At 38.4% G+C, this 15,233-nt stretch overlaps 1 protein-coding gene across 1 annotated transcript; it reads right to left on the reverse strand.

Annotated features, from left to right (window-relative positions):
- Nucleotides 1-4,377: 4,377 nt before the first annotated feature.
- Nucleotides 4,378-14,689, reverse strand: LOC119731459 (zinc finger MIZ domain-containing protein 1-like). The gene is made up of 4 exons (XM_038204628.1): nucleotides 14,576-14,689; nucleotides 8,790-8,903; nucleotides 4,957-5,062; nucleotides 4,378-4,400 (listed from the first exon to the last, which is right to left on the reverse strand). Exons 1-4 carry the CDS (start codon nucleotides 14,645-14,647, stop codon nucleotides 4,378-4,380), a joined length of 315 nt encoding a protein of 104 aa, XP_038060556.1. The 5' UTR covers nucleotides 14,648-14,689.
- Nucleotides 14,690-15,233: the final 544 nt, after the last annotated feature.

Genomic DNA, 15,233 nt, shown 5'->3' on the forward strand with positions numbered 1-15,233 from the left:
TTGTTAGGAATGTAATGGATTTAGGGTGAGGGTAGTTTTCCTTTCTTTAATGTTTTACCTCTTTCTCTCTTTATTTGGTTCTTTAAAAAAATATATTTGCAACAATGTTCTTTTATTCTTTAAGAAATTAACCGAACAGTCCTTTTCAGGACTACCATAGGACTGTTTGGTTAATTTCTTAGATGTTTACTGTGCTGCTGCTGTCTCTGTTCTCTACTTGGTAGCCTTTTTCACAAATGCAAGTTTCGGCCTATGTGTTCTCACTGCGACAGTCAAAATATCAGTCGCTGTGAACAAAATGAAAAGGCGGTATTCAACTGGCCATAACTCAATAAATATTTACCTGATTGGAAAGATTTTTCCGTGTTGAAAAGCTAATGAAGTTTACTCTCTAAATGTCTATCGATATTTGCAACATATTTTTTTTAAAAGCTGTGAAAAAAGAGGGCTTCGAGTGTTTTTTTTAGACACCCTGTACGTGTAAATGTACGTTGAATTTCAGTTTCTTAGAATTTCTCTACCAAGTGATCGTACATGTATGAAATGAAGAGGGCGCTCTACAAAAGCCTCTGTGCGTACTTAGTATTTTTACCAAAACCTGAGCTCCCTAATCCAGTAATCTTGAATGAGTAGATGCTGTAGTCCTGTAGGCCTATCAATATAACAACAAACTATTCATTTTTTTTTCAAGCATTCAGAAAAGCCAAATTTGTATTTTGTTTAATTTTTTTTCCAGCAAAAACTGAGCACGTACTGAGTCCCCGTATTCTAAGCATGCTCCCTTTGAAACTGTCTTGAATACAAGATTGTAGGGACTGATATAAGTTTTCAAGCCAGTCATGTCCAGCCCCTCTAGATACAAGTCGTAGAAGATGAAAATCTTGAAGGGAAAGATAAACACGAAGAGGCCGAGGAGGGAATTTTTTTTTCTGCTTGTTGGTTGAGCGCAATCTGGCACCAAAGGATCCATTAGAGGTGGTAATATATATGCGACGCTCTCTTACATAATTATGAATTATTGATACGCCGGAGGGGAGGGGGGGGGGGGGTTGGAATGGGGGCCAGTTGATCATGCGTGGCCGGGGATCTGATCAGCATGCAGGGAACCGGTTGAAGCATCATAATGTCAAGTCAGTCGAGAGACGGGACAGGGGACCACGATCGGGTTTCATCGTTTGCGGGGATAATTCTTCGGATGAGGCGCGCAGTGCAGAATGCGTGCTGCATCCCAATTGCGGGAAAAAAAAGAGGGGGGAAAAACGCAATATCATTAAGTGTTGTTCACCTTGGAATTTGTCCGGGTATACGCAAGAGGAGGCCTAATCAGTTTAAGGCGAGCGCATATTTAAAACCAATGCCTGCAAGTCAGGGTTTTCGTTTTGCTGGTCAGGTTTTGAGGGTGTCTGTAAATCAAGTTTAACAGATACCATGGAAGCGATACGGTGTTTGGGGAGAAAAGATTCTGGTCATGAAATTTTAATGTAGCTCAAGTGGCTTGTTCTTTATTATTTGTTTCTCTTCTTAACTTTGGGAGGCAGACACTTTGATAAGCTTCAGGGAGCAACACGGTCGTATACATATCATACAAATTAATTCAATGGTTTTGATTTAATAGTGCCGTCTCGCTTACTTCTTAATATTTATCTGGATAAATATCTGAATGTGCCCATTAAAATCTATCCAAGATGTTATTTGAACTTGCTTTTTTTGTAAAGGAATTGCTCAATTCAAATGTGAGGAGTTAATGAGCCCCATTCCTGATCATTCGAACATTTTAATTTGAGACTGACTGGCTTGCAGAACAAAGCTAGACGTTGACAAATTTGAAGACTGCAAGCAAAATGTGGCACATGTACATATGTACTATACAAGCATCAAGTGTAGTTTTCGAAGTCTGTATTTTATGTAAAATTAGATAAAAATAATGTACCAGGTGTTACATGTACTTCCTTTGTTGTTTTTTATGGAAGTTCAAACATATATTTTTATTTCTTACTTCTGGTCTTTGGACATGTTGGATATGCATAAGTTATTAAAAGCATACATGCATGTAACCGAGGCTATAAAATGGAATAAAATCAAGGTAGTCCAACCATATGATTCCACGCGCTGAGTGGTGCTTGACAAAGGGACACTACAAATTATGTTCAATTGGTCGCTCAATTCAACTGATCAATAAAATTCCCAATGACTACTTGTCAAATTGCCAACGATTGCCTATACTACACAATATTAAAAGATCATCAAGAATTACCCTGAATCAATCACAACACTGTTTCTTCAGCCAAATTCATTTGTCAGTTCAGCTGGTCAAATGAGCAAAAGCCTAACGGACCAGAAATAAAAATCAGCATTACAAACTTGTATCAAGCAGCTTGAAATCAATTAATCGAAATTAATACGGCAGGGACTGCTAATCACAAGACGAAATCACTAGACACTTACACATGCGCACACAAATCTGAAATTGATTTCGCAATGTGATCAATCTTAATCAATAGCAATAAAGTAATCGGTGTAAATCCACCTGCTTGTAAGCGGTAAATTCCACCTATCCGTTCTAATCATTTCTTAGTCCCTTCTCATCCCTCCGCCTTCTTTTCTCTATTCATGTCAGCAGATGCTCCTCAATCGCAAACAAGCGACTCATCCCCCACCTCAAACAATCGCCGACGATAACCGCAGCCAAGATGAATGCTAATCACTTGAGCTAGAGATCTACACACAAGCCAGTCAGGCCAGCAGCCACCAGCGACAAAGCAGCAATGAAGCTGCGAACGGTAGCGGACTTTTTCGCTGCAGTGTTTTCTCAATTTGAAGGCCCGGGCAAATTAATTCCATCCAGCTTCATGGATCTGGGTCTGCAAATGGACGCGGCGAAAAAAGGGTGATATCAGGTCCCTGGGTGAGTCGGGGCCCCGGCGTTACATTGGCCAGGTACGCTAAACAGTCAAAAAGGTGTGTCGCCTTGTGGGAATCTCAAGCTGCTTACGGTATCTCTGCTACTTATCAAGTACAACTACAGTCACATGTACTTAATTAAGTGGGCGTCGGCCTAAGTGTTTATGGAGTTGTTTATCCACGTGGGGGGGGGGGTGCTTTCTTTGTGTGGCTGGAAGAGGGATGACTGATTAACGTAATGACAAATTTGCTGGCCCAGGTTGAATGTAAAACGTGCAACTGCGCAAGAATGGGAAATTGGTTTGATTAAACCGCGCTGCATTCACTGAATACAGAAACATTTATCAAATGTGCTGCATTCGGCATGAATGATATTGACGATAAAAAAATAATCAATAGCAATGAGTATGTTTCATTATTTGAAACAAGGGGAATGGGAATATGAATAAGCAGGATCAATTTCCGCTTCAACGATAAAGGGAGGGGGACATGCATTGTAAAATGTGAAGTGAGCTTATTTTGTATACCTGGTACCTCAAAGGGTACATAATTCGTTTGCGGAGAAACATCTGGCTACAAACATGAAAACAACACAGACAGAGGTGTAGCAAGGACGTGATCATTTGGGCATACTTGATGTTGTAATGCCATACTAAGGGTATCTCTCAGTGACCGATTGATTCCCTAGAATAGGGAAAAGACGTCTGACTGGCCAGTCTGTGACAACAGAGGGCTCCCTTTACAGACACCAAGAGAATGTTTTTTTTTCCCCCCAAAAAATGTGTCCCCATGTACTCAAACATTTTGTCATATGATTTGAAATTCGGTGGAAAAAATGAAACCTAAACAGGTCACAGACTTGAATCGTTATAGCAATCGTTTACAAAAACATTATTTATAAAAACATTTTACATGTACTGTAATTTGCTATGTGCAAATAAACTATTCTACACACATATTTCTATGCTACATGTACATCTACAACACTGTCACAAATACATGTAGATAAAAAAAAACATCTTTAACAAATTCCCTGCGAAATCCGACAACAAGCTGTCACATACATGTACATGTACTATCATAATCCTTTCAATCTCATACCCACAATATCCCAGGAACATCCCAAATATTCTGAGTAAAGGCCGGTCATGTACCGGTACATGTACATGTACATCACGGGAACATCAGTGTGAAGCAATGTTGTTAGGGCGACGGCGAACGTCACATTCAAACTTCAACTGTCGATGTCATGAAATTTACTTGGCTTTCATTTTTGCGTTAAGTACCTGCATGCACCGGCCTTCACATGTTCCTGTACCTGGGATATCCAATAAAGTACTAGTACATGGAACGGAAAGGGCTCAATCAGGAAACTATATAAATTATTGTCAACATGGAAATTTTTTCTTTCTTTGGAATCCATTTAAGTTTCAATCACTTTTTCATAACAATTAATGGAATGAATAGCTCTAGACATCAAACTTGGTAGACACCGTAGACTGTAGATGTGACAATTTGCAGTTTTCAATGATACAACTCTCAATGATGCAACGGATGGCAACTCGTGCGGGTTCAACAAATGTAAATGTGACACTTGAACGATCGGCGGTAGAATGCGTAATGAATCAGGCATTCAAACTACCTTCTGTGCTTCTGAACTTGAATGAACTTAGGAAGAAGCTGCCCGCTCAATCAGTGTATCGGGTGGGAGGGGGGGGGGGGGGAATAAAGTGTCCCTGCTAAGCTGCTTGCTGAAGTGACTCAAGGCCGTTTGATACATGTACCGGTACATGTACATTGAATCCGAGATGGTCCACAACATCCATGTCCAAGTTTCCCCGTGGCAAAGACAACCAATGAGCCAAATGATAAATTTTTGGAATATAAATTTGCACATAGGGGTTCCAAGCACAATGTAACACCTCCTCCAACCTCAGTAAAGGGAGGCAAACTTGAAACCCCTGCTTGAAAGCTATCTGACAGTAATTACCAACTTCGGATAAGAAAGTAAAAAAAAAAAAAAAAAAAGAGAAAACGATTTATTAAAGTACTTACCAGCTGACTTAGGAGTAAACTTGTCCCTGTGTGCTGCGCAAACGGCAAGAAGTCGGTAGCCTAGATCGAGATCATACCCATTCTGAGCTGCAACTCTGCTGACAATCTGCAGAGAGGAAAGGGTTCAAATATTGTTTTACATCTTTAAATTCATTCAATTTTTTCTGGATACGAAACCTCAAATGTTCTTCAGAACTGCATAGAACACTGTAGCTTGATACCACAGAATCATCAGGGAGACACTGAAAACCAACTTGTAATTAACTTGTTGGCCTGGTGGGGGGCGGGGGGGATTCTAACCCAGGTCAAACAAGTAGAAGGCAAAGGAATTTCCATGTACACCAACTTGAAACAGATCTTTTATGCAAATAACAATATACATGTATGATAATACAAGGGCAGGCAAAACTGGTTAGAGCTTTTAAAGTTGTCCACTTGATTACAGTAGAACGAATTGAGATATTTAACAGTTTTAAAACAGCAAAGACAAGGTTCATGGTCTATAGCTTCAAACAAACTGTAGACAATCTGGTACATGTACGTGTCACATTCAGTAGCTTTAGAGATCTTTTTAGAAACAAAATTTTTATGCATGGGTTAATTTGGAAATTGAAGCAACATTTAACCAGTTCACGTCGGATGACGTGTATACACGCAAAGGTTTTGTAGTATTCGGAACGGATGACGGATACACGCAACAAGCAAGGCCGGAAATGTCTGTGACCTGCTCACAGCAAGCGAGGCCGGAAATATCAGGGTATGCTACCCGCAGATGACGGCCTGAACCCTTTTGGCATTGAGGTTTGTTAAAAACAATTTGAGTCCGGTCGATGTCAGATTAATCCCGGCACAAACTGGTTAACAAAGTTGAATGTTTGACAGGGTTGTAAAATGGAGAAAAAAAACATACTGTTCAGCAATTTGAGCATTGACTACAATTGAACTGCAAGAGAAACTGCAAGACTCAGCCAAACAAAGCAAAAAAAAGAAAAGAAGAGAAAGCAGTAACAAAAATCCATGCTGATTTACCACCGACGAAGTTTGTCCACCAAACTTTATCACTTGATCTCAAACTCTTTTGTGGTGGGAAATTATCTTCGATAAGCCCAATGTAAAAACACACTGAGTAAACAGGTACGATGTGCCAAAATACACACGCTTAATCAGAAATCTTTGACCTCGCGACCAAAAATAAAAACAGGAGTTGCCATGGCACCCCGGGCTTTATGGGAAAGGCAAACACGTTAAACGCGTTCTTTGACACCGCCACCGTGATCCTGATGGGACGATTAATCACATTCTCGCACCCATCAATGAGCCAATCAAACAAGGCCTATATCAATGAGTCAATCAATTTTGCCAATTAAGAGCCCTCGTCATCCGATATACTTTATATCAATGCGATTGATTGTGGCACTTTGTGCCAGTGATTTCTTTTCCTTTTTCAATTCCTATCGGCTTGCCAGCATTGACAAATGATAATAAATTCTGTATTTGCAAGGTGTACGGATTTGACTTTGAAGTCAATTCGATGAGCTCAAGAATGAGTTCATCAAAAAATATATATAAAAAAAAAACCTACCAAATTATTATGAAACACATTACGTTAGTCCTGTCAGTGAATTAAATCATGGCACCTGGTGTGATGTCATTTTCAAGAAAAATGGAATTTCTGTATCAATTTCCAATGATGGTTGGCAGAATTGGAAAAAACTGATTTTCTTCAAATACTGCCCCCAACTTACCAACTTTAATTAGTCCACATTTTGTTTGCAATTGGTTACATATCCGTAAACGGGCGCAAGCCACTTAGTCTGGTTCCCTAACCTGACAATTTCCCAGCATCTATAAATCGCTCGTTTTGTCTGCAGTAGGGTCAGGGAAACAGTCTACAAAACACATTTTTTCCCTTGGTGTTTCCAGCATTTATGAACACAAACTTTACAAACAGATCATTGTAACAACATTTGCTGTAAAATACAAAACCCCCAAATCCATGCATTTCTGAAAATTACAGCAAAAGTAAATATGTTGTATTTATAATAGTAATACCTTTAAAAGAGTTGCACAAATGAAACCAAACAGCCAGTCGAAAGTGACACAGGTAAACATTCACTACTTGGGGAGCTCGATTGTCAGAACGATTGATCCACAACAGTGGAAGTCTGGTTATTAAAAAAAGAAAAAATTGTGGCGGGGACCATTTGATCAGAAAAACAGAAACCAAGCAGTAATGTCCACAGAAACAGACTAAGGGGAATCGGACGGAATCCACCTCCCGGGTTTTGGAATTTCCTGAAAACAAAAACTGCGGCCTACACGCAGGGATCCCCTATCCAGAAAGGGAAACAGTTTCATGTAATTGCTGCCTGTTTCTATTAAACATCCTCAACCCGTTTCCTGAACCGATTGCACTCCCGCGGGAGGGTTTCTATGGTTAGAAATAAACATCCGAGGGTTTTATTGAAATAAATCTATTTTGGGTTTTCCTGGTTGCTTTTTTTTTTTTTTTAGCCGGGTTGTGGACGGGTAATGTATATATTTACTATTGAGCTTGTTCCTCATATGGCAACATTTGCGGATCACCGGAAGAAAACAGAAATATACGTTGACTGAGGGTGCTGTATCAATAGTGATGTCAAATTTAATGAAGCAATTTAGCAAAGTTAAATCTAAAAACGTAAAGATTGGACGAATGTACATTTTCTCACTTATAAGTAGAGCATATGAACTTACGGTACATCAATAGCCTGCAGGTCTAACGCCTGTTTGTACTTCAATATTAAATTATGTACCCCTGCCAATCTTGTGAGGCTGCATTAAAAAAAAGCTTTGACAACTTACTTCTCTTAGAAAGAGAAGCGGGACAAAAATGAAAACTAAAAAGAACCATGGTCAAACACACATACCAGTACATACCTTTTAGTTTTACAATGTAATATTACGATGTGGAAATAAGGCACAATGCTATCCCCTTCCCCCTTTTGAACAAAATAACACTCAAGCCCTCTTGCTCCCCCCCCCCCTCCTCTCAAATAAGATTGATTCTGGATCTGTCCTTGTGCACCTTTGACAAAATAGGGATACCAAAATGTATAATGGCTCGCCTTGAACAATTTGAAGAACATGTGTACCATGCGTGCGAGCAATGTTCTACCCCACTACAGTGGCTTTTTCCGTGATAAATCTAGATGAGCCTTTATGCACGAGTCGGCCATATTGAATTGAAAGTGAGGTAAAATCTGAATTTTTGGAACTTGTGACGAGAAATTATTAATTAATTCCAGTCTGCTTCAATGAATAATTTAAAAGTTGTAACTAGGCCTAAACATTCCCTAATAATAATTGTGCTTATATAGTGCTTTCCATCGTATCAACAATCTCAAAGCGCTTTAGAGTTATTGCCCTCACAGTTATCGACCCTCACAGGTACCCATTTATACACCTGGGTGGAGAGAGGCAATTGTAGTTAAGTGTCTTGCCCAAGGGCACAAACACCATGTTTCTGGCAGGGTTTGAACCCACGCACCTTCGTACATGAGTCAAACACCCTAACCACTGGACCATGACGTTCTACTGTCCTAATGTTTAAAGCCAGAATAAAAAAAAAAATAACAGTAAAACAAGGCTGCATTATGCCTGCATAAATAGTCTGACGCCCATCCCATTCAACAGTTAATAATTAATGAAATACATTCAGGGAACTTGACAAAAATGGCCAAGTCGTACATAAGGCCCATATAGTCCAGAACCTAAACTTCTTTTCTAGGATTTGGACTTTCACTTGAGTACGGCAAGAAATCTCTGATTGAATGAAACATGATGCAGCTTACCGTTAAACAACCGATAAGGCCGGGTTCGAATGATCGTTGGAAAGCTCTGGGATCGGCACACCACTCGAGTAGCTCCCTAGCAGCAGTCGTGAAAGTACTAGGGTGGGAAAGTTGCTGGAAGTGGAAGGGCAAAAGAGAAAGCAAAACAAGTGTGGGTTAACAATATTGCAACGAAAAACAAAAATATGTACACATATGAAAGTGAATTGCTAGAGTTGTGGTCAATTCATATCACAATTCACGTCACAAGTAACGGGGGATGAGCAATGACAAAGGAATAAGCCATATTTTTTTTCAGAGAATGAGGGCGCTCTAACAATGCCATGTTACAGACATAAGCCCTACTACAGTAGGTTGTTGAAGGGAATACAACATTGGCTTTGCTGTAATTTTCAGAAATGTATGGATATGGGGGGATAGTATTTTGTACCAAATATAGTTACACTGAATTGTTTGGCGTTTTTGTTTTGTAGATGCTGGAAAAACCAAGAAAAACAACCATGTTCTTGTAGTCTGGTTCTCTGACGCCACTTAAACTGAAAAGGAACAATTTATAGACACTGGGGAATTGTAAGGTCAGGGAACCAGTCTAGAAGGCTTGTCCAGCTCAGAGATGTGTGATCTATTGCAAACAAAATTTAGACTAACTAAATATGGTAAAATTGGGGGCAGTATTTGAAAACAGCCTGTTTTTTTTCCAACGCTGGTTGGTCGAGCAGCATTGGAAATTGATACAAAAATACCACTTTTCTTGAAAATGTCAGCACACCAGGTGCCATGGGATGCTTTAGACTGTCATTCACTAACAGTCCAGTAAGGTATGTCATAATAATTTGGTAGTTTTGTTTTTTGATGTTTGCAAATGTTGTATCAATAGTCCCTTTAACGAAAGTCTACAACTTAGGATTTCAGTAACTTTACCAGGGCTTTGCATCCGAACCGGGCACCCAAGGACCCGACCGCTAATGTCTCAAACCGGTTCCAGAATATAGAATCGAGCACCCGTAACCAAATTCACTTATTACTTAGCAATTTCTCAGACAATAAAAAAGAAAGGTTTTGAATTACATTTGTTCGGAATTAAAACCAGGCTACATGGAAAAACAAAACAGATTTACGTTTATGATGCTTGCGAAAATGCAACTTTAACCGTAAATTAAAGCTATAGGCCCCTAGAGCTTACTGCAAACAGAAGTCAGTCTGCATTGATGGACCGATGTGGTAGTATTAACGTGCGGACCTTTACAAACAATCTGAACAGCAACTTCCAAGATTAAAATTTTGGGGTTGCATGGGTTTCTGTAACGGGTACCCGGGTACTCACATGTGTGTTTTTTCATTGCTTACCTGATTCCCGTACTTAAAGCTACAGTCCATCATCTGCAGCTATCCAAAATGTAACTGACGTAATAATTGTTGCAAAACATACTTAGTTTATAGATAGTAATGGGACTAAACTCCCTGTGAAATTATTCTTTTTGGCAAGCTGTCATTTTGAAGAAATCAATGAAAGTAGGCCTTTCCAACCGTGCGTCTTAACCCATCATTGGAAATTTCAATTGGTAGTTCGTTTTTTATTCAGCGAAGCGCGCGCAAGCGTTGACACGATGCACATGCGCCCCGGTTGCTATACTTAGTTGGTTCAGTGCGCAACATTGCGTACTGGTAGCTGCAATCGACTCAGTGAGAACGTGTCTCGGACGCTGAATTCAGGCCCAATTCAAAACATGACTCGGCAACTTTTGATTTGAAATCGAGATCCTAGAATAGTGTTTTCTCGGAATATACAGCATTCACTGAGCTGAAACCTCACCAGGTTTGTTGTTCAGCACCTTTCTTTAGATTTTGAGCACTTTTGTTGCTTCAAACTAACAAAATGCACAAAGTACAAATGATGGACGCTACCCTTAAGTTTACTTCATCTACAAATTGGAGATTGTAAAAACATACTTTGAGCACTAAAGAAATAAAGTTCATTTGAAAAACTTGTTGGCTGTCTGGATACTGGCAGGTAAGCTGTGATGAATTGTAAGGATTTGATTATAACTCTCATACTTGGGAATGGCAATCCAGGCACACTTCTTGTAGGGTTTTCTGTTTTTGGTTTTTAATGATTTTCCATTTTGGGGGGGGGGGGGGGGGGGTTGGTTTGCAGGAAAAAAAAAAAATTTACAGGGACCTGATTTTCAGAAAATTGTTCAAATTTGGGGCATGTTTTAAAAATTGTTTCTTGAATTAGAGTGAGAATGTGTTATATATTTGTGGAGAAAAAATATTTCAGGAAAAGAGAGGAAATTTTTTAGAGAGTTGCAAAAGCACAATTTTGAAAAAAAAAGGAGTTTATCTGGGGGGGGGGGTTGAGTAACACACAAATTGAAAAAAAAAATAATCAAATTCGTTGGGGAGCACGGGGATAGCAACTTTAAACACAGCTATGAAATAGGGATTCTGATAGCTCGGCCATCTTGTGGCTTTAAATTATTCACAACCCTTTCGTAAGGCACTTGATGTTTTGACCTTAGAATGCCTGGCCAGTGAATTTTGCTGCCTCAATCTGTCCTCTTTGTGTCTTTATATGATATCTGTGTGACGCTCACAGATTGCCTGCCTGCCTGGCCAACCATTAAGCTTGCACGGCTAATCAAATAATTCATAAGACGTTCCCTTGGGGGGGGGGGGAAAGAAAAAAACCTTAATGCGCTCTCCGCATACACTTCTCGACAATTTGCAGTGGAAATATTTTCCAAAGCTTTGTCTGACAACTCCATCAATTTCATTCTCTCTTTTTTTTTTAAGGTGGGTGGAATGGTTATGTTTGCACAAAAAAAGGTTTTAAATGCAGAATTTTGAGGGAGTAAAGCGTGAATTTTATTTACATTTTTTTAGGGGTAATGCTTTCCCACTTTTCAAGGTGCAGAGGAAAATTAGAACTTTTTATATTTATGTAGGACTAAATTTAAAGCTATTCTCTAACTTCCTTCTTCAAATTTAGTTAGATCAAATGTTCATTGGTTTTCTTTACAATTTACAATTACATGTAATTTCACCCGAGTTTTAATATAAAAAAAACTTTGGCAAAAAAAATTTAATGTCACAACAGCAAACTAAAGACATGTGTTGTTTATAAATGTGAAGAAAATTAACTGATTAATGTTAAAAACATTGGATAAAAATATAGATAAACACGTTTCATAAATGGCAAGTGTTTCTTTGCCACATTGAGTAATGTGTGATTGTATTTACTTAAAGGGAATGTACATCATTGGCTTTTGCTGTAATTTTCAGAAATGAACTATTTGAGGGATTAGTATAATAGATAAAATATTGTTACACTGACATGTTTGAAGTTCTGTGTTCGAAAATGCTGGAAAAACCAAGAAAAACAAAATTGTTCAAGTAGTCTGGTTCCCTGACTCCACTAAAGATGAAATGGATCAATTTATAGATGCCGGAAAATTGTAAGGTAATGGAACCAGTCTAACTGGCCTGCACCCATTCATGAACATGTAACCAATAGCAAACAAAATTTGGACCGAAAAAAAAATGGTAAATTTGGAGCAGTAGTTGAAAAATAGTTAGGTTTTTCCAACGGTGGTCGGCCGGCCACCGTTGGAAATGTATACAAAAATATCATTTTCCTGCAAATGACTTCACACCAGGTGCCACAATTTTACAGGATGCTTTAGACTGTCATTTACCAACTTCCTAGTAAGGTATTTCGTAAAAAAATGGGTAGTTTTGTTTTTTGATGTTTGCAAATGTTGTATATTCCCTTTAAGGTGGCTACTTCACAAGCACACATCTACCAGCTTCTGTTAGCCATTCTTTTAATAACACTGCATTCATGTACATGTACATGTACAGTACGCGAGGTAATGCCATGATTAAGTGTATATGTTGTATTAGCTGGTGCATGTACGGTAGTGTGATAAAAACTACTGCAATTATAAATGTTAATATGGACAGAAAGCTGAAGAATGTTGCTCACAAGCTGGTTGTCGTTTAGGGGTGTGGGTTTTTGGTGTTTACGTGATTTGGAACACGTCAATTCCTAGAGCGTCATGCTGCAACACTGGAAGATGACACAGTGGCCCGGCGGCCAAATGCTAATTTACACGATTCTAAAACGTTACCTTGTACGCCGTTCTGGCAATCGGCTCATTGCAAAGAGAGGAGGAGGTGAATAATAACAGCAGAGGATCATAATAAATTGATGACGCGCTTCAGATGAGGCGGCTCTATTATTTAGTTACAGCACTTGGAACTGTCGTAAATATGCTCACTTCCGACGCCTCAATCTTATGGCACATGATTGCTGTTTACACTGATAAACAGGCCCATAAGAAATTTTCAGCAGATGGGCTACGATTTCATATTTTGGGTGCTTTTGTTCATCCAAGTTCTGTGGAAGAGAATTAGTTACTGGTAGCTTATTTAGCTGATTAGTTTAGTTTATTGGTTGTATGACTGGTTTCCTGTAGGTAGCTAGTAGTTTGGTTAGTCGTGAATAATACATGCATGATTAATGGGAATGGGAATAATATTAATAAATGAATAAATTTACATGTATGTATATATTAACTTCAAATCTATGACTCATGTAACTGTATTAGTTTGTAAATAAAAAAAATATGATGACAATACTATATACATTGTACGGTAATAGAATTTCACTTGTTACATTATCTTCAATTGAAAGGGCGCCGTTTTGAAAGTCATGAATCGTCAACATCATGGAATTGCGCTACTGAAGCCACATCTCGTTTAATTTTTTGTTCAGCTTCATCAAAATCAATTCTCACCGAGAATAAAAAAAAAATCAATGAGAATTCTAGAGAAAAAGGAAACCTTAGAGTTTACAACGCATCTCCCTGGCTACGAAACAAAACAAAAAAAACTGTCAACCGGTACCCGGCGGCCGGCAGACTGCATGAATACAAGTGTTAGCAAACAGGCCAATATTGGCGCTGCCATATATTTCTCCTGCAAGACAATTTGGCAATGGAATGATTAGCCAAAAAAAATAATGATAAAGAATACAGCACGTACGTTTTCGTTGCCGTGATGAAATACGCAAAAATCATGGATGTGAAGGGGTTAGATCATGCACGGCTGCTCAACTTTAGCATTATCAGGCAATCTCATTTATTGATTACATGATCAGGCCCCGGTACGTATGCCGGTCGTTTCAATAATTCATTGTCTTCATCTCGCGCCAGCCTTGTGCGTTTCATTTTGGAGCTCACTACTCCACTGTCTCTGTAAACGTGAGTTGAGCATTCCGGAAAAATGTGTTTGTGTCCATATCGGGGGGGGGGGGGGGGGGGGTGTTCAATTTGTTTTATTTTTGTTTGGAAAAATAATCCAGAAGACTATTTTGAAAGCAGAGCAATTAAGAAATTTGTTTGTATCCTTTTTTGTGGTATCGTTCTTTTTTATTTAGGGAGTGTGTTTTGTTTGTTTGATTTTGCTCAATGTTTTTTTTCTTCAAATAGCAAGGCAGAGCAACTTTAAACACATGATGGGAGCCTACTTTATATCGAAATTTGAATTTGTTTGCCTTTTCAGAAATTATATAAATACAATAATTGGCCTTTGTTTCCCTAACAAATACTACGAGAAATAAATGAAAAATATTTACAACAAAAAATTACGATAAATGTAAGTACATACGCAATTTTGTCAAGTGATTACACATTTTCTGATATCCTGTGTCAATTTTTTATCAACTGTTAGTCTCAAGTTAATGGTTTCTAATTAAAATGCAAAGTTATTCATGACCTCACCTGCTTTATGCAAATCAAACGCTCAGTAGTCTGCTGAATGTGTCTGTCCATGGACGAATCTGTTGTCATCATTTTGTTTCCCTCATTGGATCACTGAAGAACAAGAAAAAAATAAATAAACATAAATCACACATTTACCATGTGATTCATGAAAAAGCTTGCCACATCCTGCATGTTAATATTTTGAAAAAGTAACTTTTATATCTGGTGTTTCTACACCAGAACCATTAAACAAATCTTTATCAGCTTACAATTCTTAATGTGCTTGCTGAGAAACATTTTCAAAAAGTGGACTTTTTGCTCATTTCAACTTGTAAGGAATAAAATATTTTATTTCCTAACCTAATATTCACAGCCTAATTTACAATTTACATCAAAAACAAATTCATCAATGTAGTCTATAAATGATCTTATCCATTGAAGAAAATAATGAATTGCTACACCCAGACACCTTAATTGCACATTAAATCCATATTGGGTGTGGCAACTTTTGTACAGTGGGGCATATGTAGTTTTTCTGAGCCCTTTCTTTCTACCAATCATTTAGCTTGCATTTTCTAACTATGCAGCAAGTATTAACAAAAGAGGGCGCTATACACTTTCCTCATATCTTATCAACTGGCATTTCTCAAGATGAGCATATAAGCGAACTCAATTT

The sequence above is a fragment of the Patiria miniata genome, unplaced genomic scaffold (genome assembly GCF_015706575.1).
Source record: "Patiria miniata isolate m_02_andy unplaced genomic scaffold, ASM1570657v1 HiC_scaffold_23, whole genome shotgun sequence".
Taxonomy (NCBI): Eukaryota; Metazoa; Echinodermata; class Asteroidea; order Valvatida; family Asterinidae; genus Patiria; species Patiria miniata.

What these genes read in the sequence shown, in the direction of transcription:
- LOC119731459 (XM_038204628.1), bottom strand. Translation starts at nt 14,647, where the DNA reads ATGATGACAACAGATTCGTCCATGGACAGACACATTCAGCAGACTACT. An exon ending in GCCTTATCGGTTGTTTAACG is followed by an intron (nt 5,063 to 8,789) that starts GTAAGCTGCATC and finishes TCCTCTCTGCAG; the next exon opens with ATTGTCAGCAGAGTTGCAGC. An exon ending in GTTTACTCCTAAGTCAGCTG is followed by an intron (nt 4,401 to 4,956) that starts GTAAGTACTTTA and finishes TCACATCTACAG; the next exon opens with TCTACGGTGTCTACCAAGTT.